A 19,694-nucleotide genomic window follows, 5' to 3' on the forward strand; every position below is an offset into this window, starting at 1 on the left:
AGAATATTTTGTAGAGCTTGGATTAGCACATGGACGGCACAGACTCGGTCTGAAACTCTGGCTGTAGGAGAGCCCAAAAAAGAGCTAGGGGGGAAGCTCGCTGCTTTTTCTGTGATGTTCTGGAGAAAAGCTCCAAAAGAAAAATGATTAAACACTAACTTTTCTTTCTTCCCGACAACAAATCTCTTTCCGAAATGCAACTGCAATCTGTCTGGATGGCTTTTGTCATAGGTTCAAGTTCCCTGACCTCTGGGCGAGATCTCTTGAAGTGATGGATAGCTGTGTTTTTAACATGGAGCAGCAAGGCAGAAACAGACGTTGGGTTTCAAGCTAATGAGGACAATAAATCCTGCAGCCAGAAAAATTTTTTTAAAAAAGCAAAAGATCTTTCAAACAAGGCAGAACTGCAGGAAAGCAGCACCACGAAGGGGCTGGGGAGGAGGGATTGCCTTTAGACTCAGCCAGGGGACTGGGAGCCTTCAGGAGGAGAATAATCCCTGCCCGATATGTGAGCTCGGGGGCTGGCAGGGCACTTCGGGTGGTCTCTGTGCTGCTGATGGGACCATGTTCAGCCAAGGTTCCTCGTGGACAGATGGTAGTGGTAGCGTTGGGGCTGTAATTCATGGCAAACCACCCTGTGCATGTCAGTGGTGTCACCTCTGGGAGAACTGTCCCCTCCTGCCCTTCGTTTGCTGCCACGAGGTCCTGGTGGCCGCCATCCACCCCCAGTGTCACTGCAAGAGGAGATTCCTGTTACCTGGAACAGAAAACAGAGGCTGTGAGTGTAAAGTTTGTAACAGGCGGTATCGTGGAGCAGGCAGAGCCACGTACGATGCCGCTGAATTGCAAAGGAGACCTCACTTGTGTCCTCCCTGATGAGAGATGGCCCCGTGTTCAAAGCAGGAGACAGGCCAAGCAACCCCTGGTTTTTAATCTGGGCACTGCTCATGATTTCAGCCAGACCAGACAGGCTTTTCCTTTCCTCTCCTGTGTTTGCTCCCCTCCTGGCATCTGTGGGTACCAGTTCTGCCCCAAACCTTCGCAGCCCCGCGCCAGCGGTGGGACTGACTGCTCCGTGTCTGTTTTTTAGGGTCCATCACGTCCGTCCGCTCCCAGCCCGTGGGAACGTGCTCCTCCCTGCGAGTCCCAGCGGAGTCCCTGCTCCTGCCGCTCCGTTCTCCCAACCACGAGGGCCGTGACCGCTGGCAGGTCCTTCCCCACCACCTCGCGCCTCGATCTCCGACCCTCAACAAACTGCTGTGCAGACAGGTGAGCGGCCAAGAGCCTGCAGAGGTAAACGCTGTCGGAGTCACCTGGGTCCTTCCCTTCTTTTTCAGGCCCCTCTTGGGTTTCTTTTCTTGGAGCTGACAGTAGAATTCCCCTTTTTAAAACAAAACATTTCTGGTGACATAAATTTTAATACACTCCAGTCTGAGCTAGTAGCACACAGGGGAAGGCCCTTTTTACCTACTTTCATCTTTGTGGGGGTACTGCTCTATGAAAGAATCGCTAAAGCATAGAGAGAAGATGCCAAATTCAATTTTACCAGTGCTGTGAGAATCCTGCAGTCAGCACTACAACCTGTCACCTTGGACAGGTTACACTGACTCAGGATTTGGATTTAGAGAAGGTTCTGGGGAGACATTATTGCAGCTTTTCAGTATTTAAAAGGAGCCTGTAAGAAGGATGAGGACAGATTTTTTTTTTTTTTTTTTAGCAGGGCCTGTTACAACAGGAAAAGGGGTGATGGTTTTAGACTAAAGGAGGGAGATTCAGGCTGGACATGAGGAAGGAATTGTTGCCCCTGAGGGTGGGGAGAGCCTGGCCCAGGTTGGCCAGAGAGGTGGTGGATGAACCATCCCTGGAGACATCCCAGGCCAGGCTGGACGGGGCTCTGAGCAACCTGAGCTGGTGCAGATGTCCCTGCTCATGGCAGGGGGGGCACTGGGGGGGCTGGGACGGTCCCTTCCAACCCAAACTATTCTACGATTCTATGATTTGGTGTTAATTTAGACCAAGCCAAGCCTGCGCAGAAGGGCCCCACAGATAAAAGACCTGCATATCTAGGCTGTGGGTTTGTCTGCTGATAAAACCGTGTCTTGTAGAGGGAGGGTCTGACGGGGGCTGGCATGATGGAGTGGTGCGGGGTGCGTTAGACCCACCAACCCTTCTGCCACATGCCATGTTCCATCACCGGCAGTGCCGCTGGCCCAGCAGATCCCCAGGCTCTCTCCCCATCTCTCTCTCGCCTCACCTTCCAGGAGGCCATTCGAACGGACTCCGTGGACGGGCATGCTCCAGAGCGCAAGGACAGCCTGCAAGCAGAGCCTGGAGAGACGCTACCGTCCCCAAAGCATCCTCAGAGCACCTTCAACCCCAGCCCACACCATCCCACAGCCGCCTCCCTCCCGGGCACCCCTCCGCTGTCCCCCCCGGCCTCCCCGCACCGCCACCCCGGCACCCTGGCGCGGAAGCACAGCCGCGGCCAGCACGGCGTCCCCAGCCGGCCACCCAGCCCGGACAGCAGCCACCCCGGCCCCGACGGCGGCCTCTTCGAGTCCTCCGACCTGGCTGACGAGGAGGTTCGGCACATCAACAGCTCGGCCAAAGACTGGGGAGGGGAACACTCGAACGCTGGGAGCCGCTCGACTTCGCCGTTCGTCTCCCCAGCCCCATCTCCAGCGCCCCTCAAGAACTGCAGCACAACCAGCCTCTCCGGGGGCAGCAACAAGGAGAAAGACTTGAAGAAGTTTTACAGCATCGATCCGAAGGGCTTCCTCACCAAGCCCAGCTGGGCGGACGACCAAAGGCGACACTCCATCGAGATCTGCCCCTCCATCGGCGACAGGGACTTCGAGGACGCGGCCGAGGACAAGCAGCGCTCCCCTGCCCACATTCAGACGGAGTCCGAGTACATCCACGGAGCCCGGAGGAAGAAGAAGATGAGCCCGCCCTGCATTTCTATAGATCCTCCTATGGAGGACGACGGCGGGGCGGCCTCGCGCACCAAACCCTCCGAGAACAGCATGTTGCGGCGACGGACCCCGTCCTGCGAGTTCCCGGCGTACCGAGAGTCCCTGGAGCTCGCGGAGAGCCAGCCCGGGGAACCGGGCTCCAAAACGGAGCGGCGGGGCCAGCCCCCGTGCCGCGGGGAGCACCTCACCATCCCCAACTTCTCCTTCGAGCAGTTGGACGGCAGCTCCTCGAGCAGCCTCTCGGATCTCCTCCTGGACAGCGGACAGTCCGCGCCGGACCCCGGCGCCTCCGAACTGAAAAAAATGGATCACTTAAAAACTCAGTGGAGCAACAGCGAGAAAAGCAAAGAGCTCCTGGGCGGCGCAAAGAGCCCCCTCCGCAAGCAGGACTTGGTCCCCGTGACTGTCGCAACAGAAGAAGACATAGATGACCCAGTATAGCTGACTGGGAGGGGGGAGCGGGGGGGTCTCAAGGGCTTGACACCAACGTGGGTTTGCGAACTGAAGGGATTGAGTGGCCGCAGGTCCGGGGGTGGCTGCTCTCTCGTTCATTTAGGTCGTTTGTTTTGTTTTTTTTTTTCTCGCAGTCACTTGTTCTTAAGCGCTGTGGAGGTTTGCAAAAAAAAAAAAAAAAACAAACAAAAAAACACCCACACACACACAGAAAAAAAGGAGTTAAAAAAAAATTTAAAGGAAACCAAACAAACAGGTGGATGAAACAGTGATGGGGTTTGGGGTGGGGGGAGCAGATTTGCAAAGCGGTTTGGGGTTTTTTTTCTAAAGGGAAGGTGGAGTCAATTCAGGGGGGTCGCTTTGTTCCTCCCACCCCGCTCCGTGGCCTCAATCACATTGATTCGGGTTCGAGGTGGTGGCGGTTGGGATTTGGGGGATTCTCTTTGGGTTTTGTTGTTTTGTTGGCTTTGGGTTTTTATTAAAGATGCTCAACTTTTAACAAGGCACCTTTTTGGAGATGTCACGTTCCGCAGGAGTGCCCAGGAGATGGGAGCTGTATATTGTCTGTATATCAGCAGTTATATAAATAGAAATAATGTATTTGTGAGATACAAAACAAGGAAAAAAAAGACAAAAAAAATATACCCACAAAAACTCTCTCTTCATAATGCACATATTTTTATAGAGAAACGATACTGGTTTTTGCATTACATGTGACTCCGCAACTGGGTGGTGTTTTCTTGGGTTTTACGTGGAACTAATTATTCCAGCCATTTGTTTTCCAAATGTTTCTCTTCTTTCTTTGCTTTCATTTTTTTCCTCTCCTTCCCTCCACCATCATCCCACCAGCTTCTTTTCACAGCTGATGCTTTAGACGTCTCTCTCATTTTTCTTTTGTACTTTAGAGGTTGTTCTACCTACAGAAAAAAACCAAATCACTACTGAATTGTAGCCAGTGCAATAATAAGTTATTCATTCTTCCTGTCTGTACAACTGTCCTGTTGCTTTTTTTTTTTCCTTTTTTAACTGAAATTCAGGTTAAATGTCGCAATAATCTGAACTAATGTGCACAAACACGGTTTCTTGTGTTACAATGAAAAAAAAAAAATGAAAAAAAGGAAAAAGTTAAATTTACAGAGAGAAAAAAAAAAGAAAAACAAATAAATAGTAAATTATTTAAGAAATGTATTTTGTTTACTGCAGTTCAAAGTAAATTATTGATACAGTATGTAAAGGTATAAAGAGCTGTCTTAGGTGATGCCCTCCGTGAGCCTTTCAGCTCATGGTTTGTCCCCCTCAGAGCAGAAACGCCTCCGAAACCGTCACCGTCCCGCCCGCGCTCTCGCTGTCGGCCTCCCCTCCGCACCCCCCGTGGACACGTCACCAGCTCCCACGGAGAAGCCTCTGGAGGAATTCAGGTCACCTGTTAACACCGCTTTTCTTTTTTTTTTTCCTTGTCTTTTTTTTGCAGTTTTTGGGATTGATTTTTCTTTTTTTTAGCCTGGGGTCCCTGCCCCCTCCCCACCCCTCATCCAGGCCCTGTCACCACGGGACAGCTTCACCATGGAAAGCTGATGCTAAATAAAAGCAACAACGGTTCCGTCGCGAGGACGGATCACTGGGCGCTGGCGGCAAAAAGACAAAAACGGGAAAAAAAAAAAATATTAAAAAAAAAAATTAAAACAGTCTTTTTGTTTGGCTCGTTCCATGCCGCTTCATATTTATGCATTCACATATATCTTCTGTTATTTATGCATCCATTACTCTAAAGGAAATGTATCTTGTTTCACATGTATTAAACTGTATAAACTGGAAGCCTGGCCTGACTTTGTGCCGTTCGTGGCATTGGGAGCCGCTCGGCGAGTCCCTCCCCGCAAGAGCCGCCAGATGTCGAGCAGCTTCGTGCCGCTGCCGCCGAGCACCCGCGCCGCTGTAATTAAGAGTCATTGGGATTATTGTAAATAATTACTCTGTCTCGGTGGGATAGCAAGGAATTCCAGAAAAGCCCCATAAAAGTCACTATTAATAGCGCTTTGGGGATGACGATGAGCTCCTTGTGTTGCGGTTTCAGCAGGAGATGGATGGGAAGGAAGGAGGTGAAGTCCCCGGCGTGGGCTGGATCCTGCCCGGGACGTCACGGTGTGTCCGCGGGTGATGGGAGAGGCTGCACCTGCAGCTGCTCAGGGTGTAATTACTGCTGGAATTATTTCGTTTTGCTGGGAACGATCCCCTGCACCCGAATCCCCCTTCTTGGCGCCCCGGAGCTGGAGGAAAAGCCTCTCGCCGCGGGGTGGTGGGGCTGGTGGTGACAGAGGTGGCTTGTGGCACAGTCAGAGGGTTTGAGGACACAGCGGCATGTTGAGGATTAATTCAGATTTTTTTTTTTTTTTTTTTTCTCCTTTTTTCCCCTCCTGTGGCCCCAAGCCACGGCCAGCACCACATTGGTGTGAGCTGGCTGAATATCGGGGACATCAACATGCAGGTGCCAAAGCCTCGATTTTGCAGCAGGAACCACAGCTTGCAGTGGATTAAATGAGGCTCCAGCTGGGTAAAAAGCAGCCAAGGGGCCATTTATTTTTATTATTATTTTATTTCATGCTAGCAGAAATGTAAAGTGAGGAAAAGAAGAGGTGCTCTCTCTGCCTGTCACCCGGCCAGGAGCAGGGACAGGACAGGACGGGCATGTCCTGCAGGACGAAAAACCTGTGGCGAGCACCCAAAATACACAGCGAGTGCCAGGAGCGGGTTTTATATTATGAACCATCTCCTTTATAAAGATGTAATTTGTTGAAACCAAAATGGGTTTTTTTTTTTTTTGAGCAAGCTGCTGCCAGGGAAGGAGTTTATTATAATAATTATGAAGAAAATCAGGCAGCTCTTCCTGAGGAGCTGTCCTGCTGCCGGGGGTAGCAGAGGAGGGCAAGTCTCTTGGTTTTTTAAATTTCAATTATTAAGCTTTGGGAAAAAAAAAAAAAGTATTTGTAACTTCAATTATAAAGCTTTTTTTAAAAAAAAAAAAAAGTAATAACTTTAAAAGACATTTGCTCCTTCCTGCTCCGGAGTGGGGACAAAAGGAAAGAGCCTTTTCCCAGCACCTTCCCAAAGTATCTCCCCAAACTCATGGGGGGCCGAGGGGCGTGCGCTGCAGCCACGATCCATCTGCAGCTGACGGACAAGTGTGGGGAGAATCCACCTGAATTCTCCAAGACCAGCTAGTGACCGTGAATTGCTCCCTGATGTCTCTTCCGGGGACAATCACCTGGACGTACGGGCACAAAACCCCGGTGCCGTGTCCTCAGCCCACACCTGCCCATGAGCAACCGCACGGAGGAACATCACATCACCAGGGTTCGTTTTTCTGCTGATCAAATCTCTGCCACGTTAAGCAATTTCCACCAGGGTTACATACAAAGGCTACGTAGCTTACGATCAGTGAAAAGTGAAAAGCAGCGGGTAAATGCAAGTCATTATTTAATTGGATCGATTTCTATTTTGCATTTTTAATGCCAATTCAGCCATTTGTCACCAGACTCTGTCCCAGCGCTCCCAGTTAGAGCAAAACCACAGGGACGCAGCGTTAGGCCAGGCTTGCCCAGAGCCAGTTCAGCAGCTTTTGAGGAGCCGGGATCAAATGAGGATTAAAAACGATCATATTGAGGAAGGGGCAGAGGAAACCAGCTCTAAGTGACTTGAAGAGCCTTCAGATGGTCTCTGATCAAGGTTAAATCTCAGACGGCATCGATCTGAAATTCTCTTAGTCAGGCTGGGGAGAAAAAAAGAAAAAAAGAAAAGAAACCCAAACACAACCCAATCTGACTCCATCCCAGTGCAATCAGAGACAACCTTTAATCTGTCAGTGCCGCGAGATCATACAGGTCGCATGAATACTAATAAGCATTCGATATTTGTACAAGCTTTCTTAGGATGAATAATTAAATTGACTTTATCCATTAAACCCTCTCTATTACGCTTTAAATACGTGGTTGTGTTTTAATGGCTGGGGCCATCGCGTCTTCCGTACGAGGGGGTTTAATTAGCAGTTTTAGCGCAGCCTCCCAGAGCCACACACCAGCAGCACCGACCGAGGGGCTGAAATCTCTGCGTCTTTTTGGGGTTTTTTTTAAGCATCTCCACATGTCTCTCTGCTGCCCAGGAATAAAGGAGGAAATGCCAGCGACCCTCAGGTCACACCGCAGGAAAGAAACCACATTAATTATTTGAATATTTGATTGAAACAGCTTATTTTTTATCCTGCCTTGCCCCACTCGGAGGCACAAGCTGCCGAAGGCCCGTGGTGACGGCTCCGGGGTTTGCTGCAGCTGCCGGGGCACAACGGGGCCCTCCCGCCCCAGTCACCCCCAAAAAAACGCAGCTTCCCTTCCCCTGTCCCCCCCAGAGCCTGATTATTGCCTTTATTCCACACACCCCACCGGACACCAGCTCCCCCAGCCCTCCTCGCCCTCTCCCCCTTCCTGCCAGCACATTAATTTATTCCGACTGGCTCAGACCGAGGCACTAATTAATTTTCCTCATTAACAACAACAACAAAAAAAAAATCTCACAAATGGTAACAAGTGCCAATACAAATTGATTTTTCATAGAAGAGCGGGCATTTCACAGCAGGTTGGCAGCGACACCGCCCGTACCCAGCGGGGCTCTGCCGGGGGCATCAGAGCTGGACCCCAACCTGCTTAATTACCCAGCGTAACAGGGGGGAGCAGAATATCGAGTATTGAAATGTCCGCTTTGGGTTTTTGCCCGGCTTTTCTGCTCTCGGGGGACGTTGGTAAAACGCGCTTGGGCTGAGGACGGAGCGAAGCTCCTGGGGTTCACGCCTGGGTTGCAAAGCACGATGTGTCCCCCCGTCCCGGCAGAGGTGACGGGGACCCTCCTGGTGCAGCCACCACCTCGCACCTCGTTTCCCCGCTGCCTCGCAGCCTTCAGACACATAATGCAGATATTCACCCCACCTGCCTTTGCCCGATTACCTTCCCACTAAAATAAGTGTCTGGGAAAACATATTCAGCAAGAATTACAGCAAGAACATCCTCCGCCGCTGTGTCGTTGGATGTCAGGAGAATTATCGTCCTTCCAGGCCGATTTGGTTTGAGCAGCGGGAGGGAATTGCTCCGGCCACAGAAGCCGAGGCTGTTCCAAGGGCCAGGATGAGTCAGGCAGCGCTGTGCAAACAGTCCAAAAATAAAACTGGTTTAATGCTGATTAACGACACCATAAAATGTATCGCACCGGCCATCGAGCAGGTGTTGATCGTAAATATTTGGGATCAAAAATGAACTTTTCCGCTGTGCCACGGCATTGTCACTTCTGTCTCGCCCAACTTCCCCGGGCGCTGGTTAGAAACTGTAAATCAGCCCTGAGGTTGGTTTAATCATTCTTAAAGACGTAACGGGGACAAAGTACCTGAGTTCTGGTATTTCCCTGCAGCACAGGAATTTCCAGCGCTCTCTGTCCCCGACAGCAGCATCAAGAGCTCTACAGTTATGGCAATTACACCAAAGGAGCCCAGAGACGGGGTGATGGGCACCAGGGACACACCAGCGGCTGTGTCACCATCTGACAGCTTTTCCCAGGACGAGGAGAGCCCCGAACACCCCAGGGAGGATTCCCCTCCGTCCCTTCACATATCACAGGCTCAGGGCAGGTCCCAGAGAAAAGGTGAGCATTTCACACGGCCAAGAGAAACAACAGCAACATAATTAAATAACACCCGTGGAGCCACCGCGATCCGCGAGTTTTCATTGTGCTTGGAAATCAAACTCTCTGATGCATCATTAATAAAGTTTTCCAACACTTCCTTGCTTGGGATTTCATGCTACTCATAAAGATTAAAAATGCAGCTAATTAGAACACGACTGGCACGCAAGGGAGGAGAGAAAAAAGGTCTCGTTATGACCAGGAGGAGACAGGTACAGATGACTCACTGCTGCCGAATAACCACCCTGACCTCTCCCTGTCATGGGCAAGGTCTCCTGGTGCTGATATCAACTCCTCCAGCACCTGTATATCACTTGCCAGGCAAGAAAAACCCCCTAGAATTGGCTCTTAGGTAGCTGGTAGCCAAGTAAAGTGTTAGTTATACAGCCTTGCTAGGTGCATCGGACAGCTGGTCAAGAACTGGTTTATTTTCCCCCCCGATAATTTTCAGTTCAAACGAATTATTTTTTCCAAAGCATTTCTGAGGGGCGGGGGAGAAAGGATAAAGTTTCAGCCATTCCCTCCTATCCCTCCTGATTTTCTCCCATGCTTCTCTTGGCCAATTTGTTTGCTGAACATTCAAAAAAACCCAACAACAACAATAAAAAAAACAAAAACAAACAAAAAAACACAACAAAACCAACCAACCAACCAACCAAAAAAAACCACCCGAAAAATCTAGTTGAAATAGATATTGCCAGAAAATACATCTAGTGGAACACAGGAGGTATTTTTCAGCATAAAGTGTAATGGATCTTTACCTTCAGTCCACTATAAACACACATCCCTCTCAACACACAAGGCTGTATCTTGGGGGTAATTAAATACCCCTCAGGTCGCTCCTAACGAGGGGAGCATCGTCTCAGATGCAGAAAGGAGGCGAAGGGATGAAGCTGGTGGCCCAGCACCATCACATCGAACCTCTGCGGGGAAACGGCGAGACCTGGTCGGCAAAACCCAGCAGTTTCAGCTCTGCAGAGCCTCAGCGCGTTCGTCTGCCTTCTTTACACACAAATGAAGAGAAGCTGCTAAATTAATGTATACTGTGATTTGGTTACAAAAGACATACCCATCATTAGCCAGTTGACATGATAAAGGCTTTCTGACCACCTGCAAAACGAGGGGATATTTTTCAAGTTTTAGGTCCTTCTGCATGACAAGAGGGAGACGGAAGATTAAGTAATACACTGTTTAGAAGCAGAGTGCTTAGTTTATATTTAACTAGTAATTAATAGATGTATTTTAAGTAAGAAACTAAACAGTTATAACTAAATTAATAAATTTCTTTTTAGTATAGGTGTACATAAAAATTTTCAAAAATTGTAATGCATAAGTAATAATTATGTGAATATAAGCAACACAAGAGCATCCAGCCTTTGGAGCACTTATGGAGGATGATCCCCAGCACTGATAAAATAAAGAATGCTGCTTAACGGTAGAATTGACTCTGCTGCAATTTCTCCGTTTCACAAAACTCACCCCCTCCTTTTAATTAGAGCAGGCTAATTAAGCCAACACCATCCCATTTACCTTCCCACCATATGTGTGGCCACGTCCAGACTTAACGAGAAACGATGTGCACCCAGAGGAACCATCACCTGGGGCACTAAGGGCCCCGCCAGCCTCTCCCTCTGCTCACAAGGGCAACTCCCCAGAAAGCACAAAATGCCCCATTTTCCCCGATCCCAAATGCCTTATTTCCCTGGAAAACAGCCTATGGTGATGATGGAGCCGCTTCAGCCCGGCCGGCAGCAACATCTAGTGGCCAAGGCCTGGAGGAGGCCCCAGCCCCTGGCTGCGCTTTAAAAAGAGCTTGTTGGGCTCTTAATATTAAAAAAGAAAATATATATATATGGAAAGGTTAAAATATGAGGTGGTATGAAACGAAGAAATAGACTTAACAGCAGAGTCAGTTCTACCGTTAAGCAGCATTCTTTATTTTATCAGCGCTGGGGATCACCCTCCATAAGTGCTCCAAAGGCCGGATGCTCTTGCGTTGCTTATATTCACATAATTATTACTTATGCATTACAATTTTTGAAAATTTTTACATACATCTATACTAAAAAATAATTATTTTAGTTATAACTGTTTAGTTTCTTACTTAAAATACATCTATCAATTACTAGTTAAATATAAACTAAGCACTCTGCTTCTAAACAGTGTATTACTTAATCTTCTGTCTCCCCCTGGTCATGCAGGAGGATCTAAAACTTGAAAAATATCCCCTCGTTTTGCAGGTGGTCAGAAAGCATTTATCTCAGGTCAATTATTTAATGATGGGTGTGTCTTTTGCAACTTAATCACAGGACACATTAATTTAGCAGCTTCTCCTCAGTATGAAGAATAAACGCGGAGAGTGGCCATGGGTGGCCTGGTGGGGCAGCCATGGAGGGGCTCGAGAGGCGCAGGGGAGGGGGTTACGGCTGCTGCCGGGGGTGTCCGCCCGCGTTTTGGGGCGATTCGCCCGCGTTTGGGAAGCCCGTTAGAGCGGGCGCTCCGCGAAGCGCCGCCCGCCCAGGAATTGTGTCCCGGGCGCCGCCCCGTCCGTATCCATGGCAACGGCCGAGCGCGGCCCCCCGCAGCGGCGCGGCCCCGCCATGGCGGCCGCCGGCGGCCCCAGCGTCTTCCTGCTGGCGGTGAACGGGCAGATCGAGAGCGGGCAGGTGAGCGCGGCGGGGCGGGGAGGCGGCGGCGGCGGGCCCCCGGAGGGGCGGGGAGCCCGGTACCCCGGTACCCCGGTACCCCGGTACCCCGGGACACAGCCCGGTACCCCGGGACACAGCCCGGCCGGGGCCTCAGCGGCGCGGGCCCTGTAGCGCGGCCTTGCTCCGGGCCTCGGTTCCCTAAGAGAGCCCGGTCCCGGCCGGAGTCATCGAATCGTTTTGGTTGGAAGATCATCGAGTCTGACCGCTGCCCCAGCCCTGGCACTGCCCCATGTCCCTGAGAACCTCATCTCCGTCTGTCCAACCCCTCCAGGGATGGTGACTCCAGCACTGCCCTGGGCAGCCTGTTCCAATGCCCCACAGCCCTTTGGGGAAGAAATTGTTCCCCAGATCCAACCTCAACCTCCCCTGGCGCAACTTGAGGCCGTTTCCTCTGGTCCTGGCGCTTGTTCCTGGGGAGCAGAGCCCGACCCCCCCTGGCTCCAAGCTCCTTTCAGGCAGGTCAGAGATCAGAAGGTCTCCCCTCAGCTCCTGTTCTCCAGCTGAACCCCCGGGTCCCTCAGCCGCTCCCATCACACTTGTGCTCCAGCCCCTTCCCCAGCTCCCACCAACACATCCCCTCTTGAAGAGAAGCTGCTAAATTAATGTATACTGTGATTAAGTTACAAAAGACATACCCATCATTAGCCAATTGACATGATAAATGCTTTCTGACCACCTGCAAAATGAGGGGATATTTTTCAAGTTTTAGATCCTTCTGCATGACAAGAGGGAGACAGAAGATTAAGTAATACACTGTTTAGAAGCAGAGTGCTTAGTTTATATTTAACTAGTAATTAATAGATGTATTGTAAGTAAGAAACTAAACAGTTATAACTAAATTAATAAATTTTTTTTAGTATAGATGTATGTCAAAATTTTCAAAAATTGTAATGCATAAATAATAATTATGTGAATATAAGCAATGCAAGAGCATCCGGCCTTTGGAGCACTTATGGAGGATGATCCCCAGCACTGATGAAATAAAGAATGCTGCTTAACAGTATAACTGACTCTGCTGTTAAGTTTATTTCTCTGTTTCACTCTCTCCCGCAGTTCCCCGGATTTGACGATCTCTACTGCAAGTTCTGCTTCGTCTATGGCCAGGACTGGGTCCCCACAGCGGTAAGACCTTGTCGTGCGCCCCTGAAACCAGCCAGACCCTCTGGCAGTGTGTGTGCACGGGCTCAGCGCAGCCCCTGGCTCGTGCCCTCTTTCCCCGCAGGGCCTGGAGGAGGGAATCTCCCAGATCACCTCCACGAGCGACGTCTCGCCCACCACGCTCGTCTGGAACTTCCCCATCGACATCACCTTCAAGAGCACCAACCCCTCGGGCTGTGAGTGCTCTGGGAGCTGGGATCTGGCGTGCAGACCGGGCACCTCTCTCACACCCACTTTGTTTGCAGGGCCACAGATTGTGGTGAGCGTCTACGGACCGGACTTTTTTGGGAACGATGTGGTCAGAGGCTATGGAGCTGTTCACGTTCCCTTCACACCCGGCAGGTGAGGTGACAACCTGGCCAGGCCTGAAACAGATTTTTTTTTTGCAGTTACTATGTTGTTTCAGAAACAAAAATGTTCCCATATCTCCTTATCATGTCTTATCTGTTTGGTACAAATAACATAGATTTTTTAGCAGCAGCCCCTGGTTATTAAATAATTTTCAGTAATCCTGTAGATAACTGTAAAGTCAAAATGGGCATGTAGAAAGCCCAGGTACGTGAGGCACGGTACATTACCTCTTCCCCATCGCTCTCAGCACGTGCTAAGCTTTCATTCCCACTACTGGAAGTTCAGGAAGATACACTCTTCCTATGCAAACAAACCCTTTCTTAGTGGAAAGTGAAGTATTATACTTTGAGATGTTCAGTGGTCTGATGTATCTGAAATTCTGGTACCTTTATAAATATAAAAATCTTGCCAGTGCTGTTTGGGTCACTTCTTAAGTTCTCTGTGTCTCATGTTTGTTTTAGGCACACAAGAACCATTGCCATGTTTGTTCCAGAGTCCACATCTAGGCTGCAGAAGTTTACAAGGTAATAATTAAATACTTTTTTTTTTAAAAACGTCCTTCTTGCTCTTGGATTTAACATAACGTGTATGAAATTGGTTTCATTTATTTTCCTTAGACAAAACTTATCTTTGGTCGAAGTAGATCAGCAGTAAAGTGAACCAGTCTTCAAAACCCTACTGCAAACAAAGGCTGGAGCCTCATTAACCACCTCCCGTTTTTTTTTTTTTTTTTAACATGCATATAATGAACTGTATCAAATCTAAACACTAGCGGATGTATCCAATTAATTATTTTCTGTTTTCTTCTCCAAGTTGGTTCACAGGGAGACGTCCAGAATTCACTGACCCCAGAGTGGTGGCACAGGGAGAAGGAAGAGAAGGTGAGTCCCTGGGAGCTCCTGACCAGAACCTGCACTTGCCCATCTAACTTCTGTTGAAAAAAAGGCCAGTTGTTCCTGTTGAGAACAGTCCTACTTGGATACGTAAGGAGTTCAACAACTATTCAAAAACCTCCTTTAACCAGCTTTATTTACATCTTCTTCTAGTAACAAGGGTGCGATCTCAAGGCTTTGTGACCATTTCCTTCAACGTGGTGACCAAAGATATGAAGAAGTTGGGCTACGACATGAGCCCAAGTGACATGCAGAACCCTTCCCTGGTGCCCACAGAAGGGATCCCCAAGTATTGAACTCGGAACGGAGATGTCCGATGGCTCACAGAGAAGTTAAACACTTAGGGGCTTTTTGTGGCAAATGGAAATGACTATGTTGACTAAACTGAGAAAATTTCACTTGAGAGCATTATTCCAAAAGAAACACAAGCCCGTGAGGCTTTGGAATAATTACCTGAGCATAATGCTTTCAGAAAGCATACAGGTTGAAGTATTATGTTAATTAATGTCATCAGATAAGATTTAGCATTTTTATGAGTAATATCAGACTATCTCAAAATAAGATCTGTAACAAAATATTTTTTATAACGGCCTTTTGTGTGCTACTTATATACTTAAAGAATAGGAAAGTTTGTAGTTGTAGCAGTTTTCCTGTGCTTAAAACACCATTGCAAACTGAGTTCTTTTTAGTGAAGTTATTTGTTTATTTGTTTGTTTGTTTTTTTGTTAGAAATAGGAAATTGAAATTACCACACCTTCCAAAAAGAAGGGAACAGGAAACATTCTAGTGAAATGCACACACACTTCTCTGTGCCATGTGCTTGCCTCTGCAAAAGCAACGGCACGGTGTTTTTGTAACCCCACATAGTCCTTTAGAGTTTGTGCAACTCATTAAAATAGCTCAGGCACTGTAAAAACAAACCTTTCCATGTTTGTTGGGGGTTTTTTTTCAGTGAAACAACCTGGGCTTTTGCATTTAGAACAAGATGATGACTTTTCCATTCCAGGTTTTCTGCATCAAGCTTCAGGAAGACTAAAAAAAAAATTCTGGTAGGACAAATAGCATTTAATTGCAGATCTTGACTAAAAATAAAGTTTCTGCAAAGAAAGTAGTTTCAGTAAGGCAGCATTTAGCCCCAAATCAGGTAGGAGAGGGACTGAGCTGCACAGGAGAGCAGGGAGGGGCAGAAAGGAGCTTCTCCCAGCTTAGTCGGTCCAGACAGCACATTACACAGATAACAGATAACGCACCGTGACTTTCCTGAGCTGGTTCTCTTATCAAAAGAAAAGCAGTAAAAAAGCAGCACAGTGATGTTCTGCTGGGTTCTTATTTGTTTGCACCAGAGCAGACGTTTCTAAGTCCTAAATCATCCCAGATCTGAAATTCTCACAGGTACAAAAGCAGCGTATGCTACAATGAAATGACTAATTGCTTAGTCACTGTCATATTTAAATTTGGGCATGTAATCTCTTGTGTTTGACTGCAAGTACCAAGAGATGACTGTGAGAATGACTTAGCGTGAAACCACCCTGTAAGTGACCTTGGAACTGTAGAAATACAAGTAATAACACAGGGAGAGGAACTGCGGAGCCTCCAGGACATGTATCAAATAAAGTCAGAGACAGTTGTTATTTCATGCTGAGCAGTGTGATTGAATAAATATAATTTCTGAAAGGATAATGTGATCACTGTAATTTTTCTGTGAGCATTAGCTTCTTTTATAGTATTTACAAATACTTTTCCAAACACGGTCACAGCTGATTTTTTTTGTCTTTTACTTTCTTCCCGTCCTGTTTTTGTTGGTTCGACACTTCCAGTAAGCTCCTCCACCAGTTGTTTTGGCAACTGTTGTAATCTGTGAACTGAGTCACGTTGGAATCCAAACTAATAAGAATTTCCTGTTGGCTCAGAGCAGATGCAAGGAATTTTGTTTCCTTTTCAAAAGCATTTGGGAAGCAGTCAGCTACAGTAGCAGGATAAATAACTGTGTTTGAAATACCTGAAAGGCAAACATTAAACCTACAACTGCTTAAATATCTTTTTTTCCCTTGAGCACAGTTACCTGCCTCCCCAATTAGAGCAAAACTGCACAACAGAGTTTCTAGTCACGAGAATCTTGTTAAACCCAGATAAAGCCCAAACTTTGTGCCCGTGGGGGCGCAGGGAGTTTATTCACACGCGGCTTTGCCATGCGGTGCTACGGCCCATCTGCTGAATTGCTCCTGTTTCAAACGAGTGGTTGGACGTTCACTGCACCGAGAGTGACTGTTTGCACAGCGGCACCAGTCACAGCCGAGCTGCGGGGACACTCAGAAGAAAGAAAACCGTGAAAACCAAAGGTTTGAGGGAAAAAAAATAATCCCGAACTCCATAAAACAGTATTTTAAGATACATGACTAAGCAGATCCCATGCTGCTGCCTGCATTGTTCGGGCTTTTTGCCTATTCTTTCTGGGCTGGGTTGGGTTTTGGCATTTTTTTTCCCCCCTCAGTGTTTCAAGTACGTTTTTAAGACCCTCACGTACCTTCTTCAAGGCCTCCCTGTGTTTGGCTTGTGGGAGCTTTTTGGTCTGACACGGGGATGTTTTTAAGCGTTTCCTCAGTTCAATGCCATTCCTTTGTTCCAAGAGAGAACTGTTGATATCTCTCACAAACACACACTCTTCCCAGAGACAGTTTTGCTGCTACCTTTCTAATTTTCTGGAAAACTCTCTCTGGTTTAAGTCTTTGGTGCTCAGGCACGGCAGAGTGTCTACAGCTGTTTCACGCTGGAGAGAATCTCTGGACTAAAGACAGACACAACGCTGTGCTGCTGGGTGACATTAATAAGGAAGGGATTTATGACCCGTAAGTGTTCCTTGCAGTCAGTGTTAAAGGTTAAGAAGAGCCTTTGCTTTAAGACCAGCCAAATCCCAGCCTTGCTCTAGTCGAGGCTCAAAGTAATTTCCCTTCGCCCACTCTCCAGGCAGCTGGAACCACCCTGCTCATTAGTTAATCATTCTCCCTTTTATTCAAAACTGGACTAAGTTCCCAGCCCTGTGTAGCACTCACAGATGGCAGCACGAGGATGTCAGCTGGTGCTGCAGCTCCTGTTTCGTTACACTTAAGTCTCTCCCAGACAGTGAAATTGGCCATTAACCTCCTAATTCAAGACGGGCAGGAAAAAACTTTTTATTCACAACACGTGTCCTGACACAGGGGGAGGCTTCAAGGCCACCAAACCAGAGTGAGACCCGCTGGAGGGGAATGAAGCCTGTGAGGACGTGGTCGGGAGCAGCTCTGGACCCCCCACCCATGGGGGTTTTCCTGCTGTCACCCTGGGAGGGAGACAGACAAGGACATGGACTGAGCAGCAGCTTGGGAATCAAACCCTCCACAAACCAGAAAAAAACGTTTGGATGGCCCTTAGCAACGGAGATTTGCAGCCCTTTCTGCCAAAACTAGAAACGGCAGCATCAGCTCCTGCCCTCTCGTGGCAGTTTTCAACCTTTAGAGGTTGCTAACAACAATTGGCTGACGAGACTGCATGAAAAACACCCAAGTTTTTCCTGTTTCTACATGGAAAATTGCTCAATGCAATGGTGATGGCTGCCCCTTGCCCCCAGACCATGGGGCAAACTTCTCCCTGGGCCACGAGCTGCCACATCGGGAGAGGGACCAAACTAGAATCTGTGCATGAGCGAGCGCTTGGCAAACTGTCTTTGTCCTGAGGCTGGCAAGGCTATTTTACAACAGCAGGAGTACAGCAGCCAGAACTTGTCTCCATCTGAAAATGAGAGGTCTTGCAGATGGATTAAAGCTGACAGCAACTGCTCCCAGCAGCGGTGTCGGGTCAGGAGCCGCCTGCAAAATACTCCAAAGGAGAGAGAAAAAAAAAAGAGGGGGGCAAAATAAGATACAAAACCACAGAAGAGCCAGATTTGAAGACAATTGGAGCTTCAGCTCCAGTTCTACTTGGGCTTGTCACCAGCAGCATTTCAGCCCATTGCAAACCAGCCCCAGGATGACCCATTTGTGCCAAAGTCACCGGAGCATCATGCCAGGACCTGCTGTCTGGGGACACAGGGCTGGATCTGTGGTCTGGCCAGGGGTCTGTGGGGTGACAGTAGGACAGGACAGCAGGGGTGGGAGGTAGGGGCTACGCAGAAGGAAAAGCAGCGACAGACCCAGGCCTGTACCCACAGCTGCGATGTGTGCGACTGTCCAGGCACCACCAGTGACCCAGAGCACCCACAAGAACCACCTGAGAACCACCCACCTCTGGGTCCTTTCCGTCCAGCCCAGCAGGGCCAGCAGATGGCACCGAGCAGAGCCCACACAGGACACCTCCGGGGTGGCCCTAGAACATGCTCTTGGAACTGAGCTCCCCATGAGAGCACCACGAACCCCTGCCCTGTGCCACCACCCAGCCTGGCTGGACACCCGGAGCCCAGGACACACCAGGCTGTGCCGGCGGCGTGGCTGGAGAAGCCACCAACAGCCACTTACTGCCTTCCAGGCCACACAACTGAGCAGGAACACGGCGAAGAGCTGAGCAAAGGCCGCCTGGTCCGTGTCCCTGCAGGGGACATTCATCCCCAGGGTGTTTGCTGCACAGGGGATCCCCAAGGCTCTTCCCATCAGCTGGGGAGTCCCCTGGGAAGCAAACACGGAGGAGCTCAAACCCCCAGAGCTGCACCACTCATGGGTGTTGCAAACCCAGAAACAACCTCCACGTTCGGAGCACAGCACACAGAAAACCGACACAAACACGCAGCTCCCGCCGGGCTGCAGAGAGCAGCCGGCACCCTCCGCTGCAGCATTAACACAGGCTGTGGAGCACATGAAGAGAAGCTGCCAAATTAATGTATACTGTGAGTTTATTTCTCCATTTCACACAAGGACAGCAGATTACCAGCGCTGGGCTTGAGATAACTTCCCAGTGCCTGCCCATCATTGGGGCACAAATCCTCTTAGAAATCACCCTTTGGCCACCAAATACAGGCTTGACCCCCAGGAGGGAGCTGCAGAGAAGCGAGGGTGCAACGCAACCCCCCTTCCCAAGAGGGCGCGGGTGATTCAGCGGCTCCTCCTTCAGAGGGAAGATCAGCAGAAGCATCAAACTGCTGTAGGCTTCTATTTTTATACCTCTATTCAGGCCAAGATACTTAAGTACCCAAATTCACCTTGGAGAATATCACTACATTTAGTGCCAGACCTGCTACTGAAGACATTAAAAAAAGAAATAAAAACCCACCGCCGTCACCCAACACAACCCCAGCCAGCCCACGGTCTCCTAGGCCATATGTGCTGTTACACCGAGGCAGAGCTGGTTCCCTTCAGCTTGGTTAAACCAAAAGAAAAATGTCATTCCCCAGGAAAAAAGCCCTTCACACAGAACATGAACCCCATGGCCTGATTTTCATGGGTTCCATGTTCCCATCCTGGGGATGCACAAGGAAG

The 19,694-nt window shown here is 48.9% G+C and overlaps 2 protein-coding genes across 2 annotated transcripts in view; both read left to right on the forward strand.

The window, feature by feature from the left end:
• CACNA1H (calcium voltage-gated channel subunit alpha1 H) overlaps positions 1–4,513 on the forward strand; it is a 126,599-nt gene extending 122,086 nt beyond the window's left edge. The window contains exons 34-35 of the mRNA XM_065645004.1: positions 1,091–1,269; positions 2,262–4,513. Coding sequence (XP_065501076.1) covers positions 1,091–1,269; positions 2,262–3,416 — 1,334 coding nt within the window. The 3' untranslated portion in view covers positions 3,417–4,513. The remainder of the gene's footprint in view (positions 1–1,090; positions 1,270–2,261) is intronic.
• Positions 4,514–11,721: 7,208 nt separating this feature from the next.
• B9D1 (B9 domain containing 1) lies at positions 11,722–15,917 on the forward strand. Its single transcript, XM_065644771.1, has 7 exons — positions 11,722–11,809; positions 12,905–12,973; positions 13,074–13,185; positions 13,255–13,351; positions 13,822–13,884; positions 14,174–14,241; positions 14,407–15,917. The coding sequence occupies exons 1-7, from the start codon at positions 11,744–11,746 to the stop codon at positions 14,547–14,549; spliced, it is 618 nt and encodes a 205-aa protein (XP_065500843.1). The 5' UTR covers positions 11,722–11,743; the 3' UTR covers positions 14,550–15,917.
• The last annotated feature ends 3,777 nt before the right edge of the window (positions 15,918–19,694 follow it).

The sequence above is a fragment of the Caloenas nicobarica genome, chromosome 14 (genome assembly GCF_036013445.1).
Source record: "Caloenas nicobarica isolate bCalNic1 chromosome 14, bCalNic1.hap1, whole genome shotgun sequence".
Taxonomy (NCBI): Eukaryota; Metazoa; Chordata; class Aves; order Columbiformes; family Columbidae; genus Caloenas; species Caloenas nicobarica.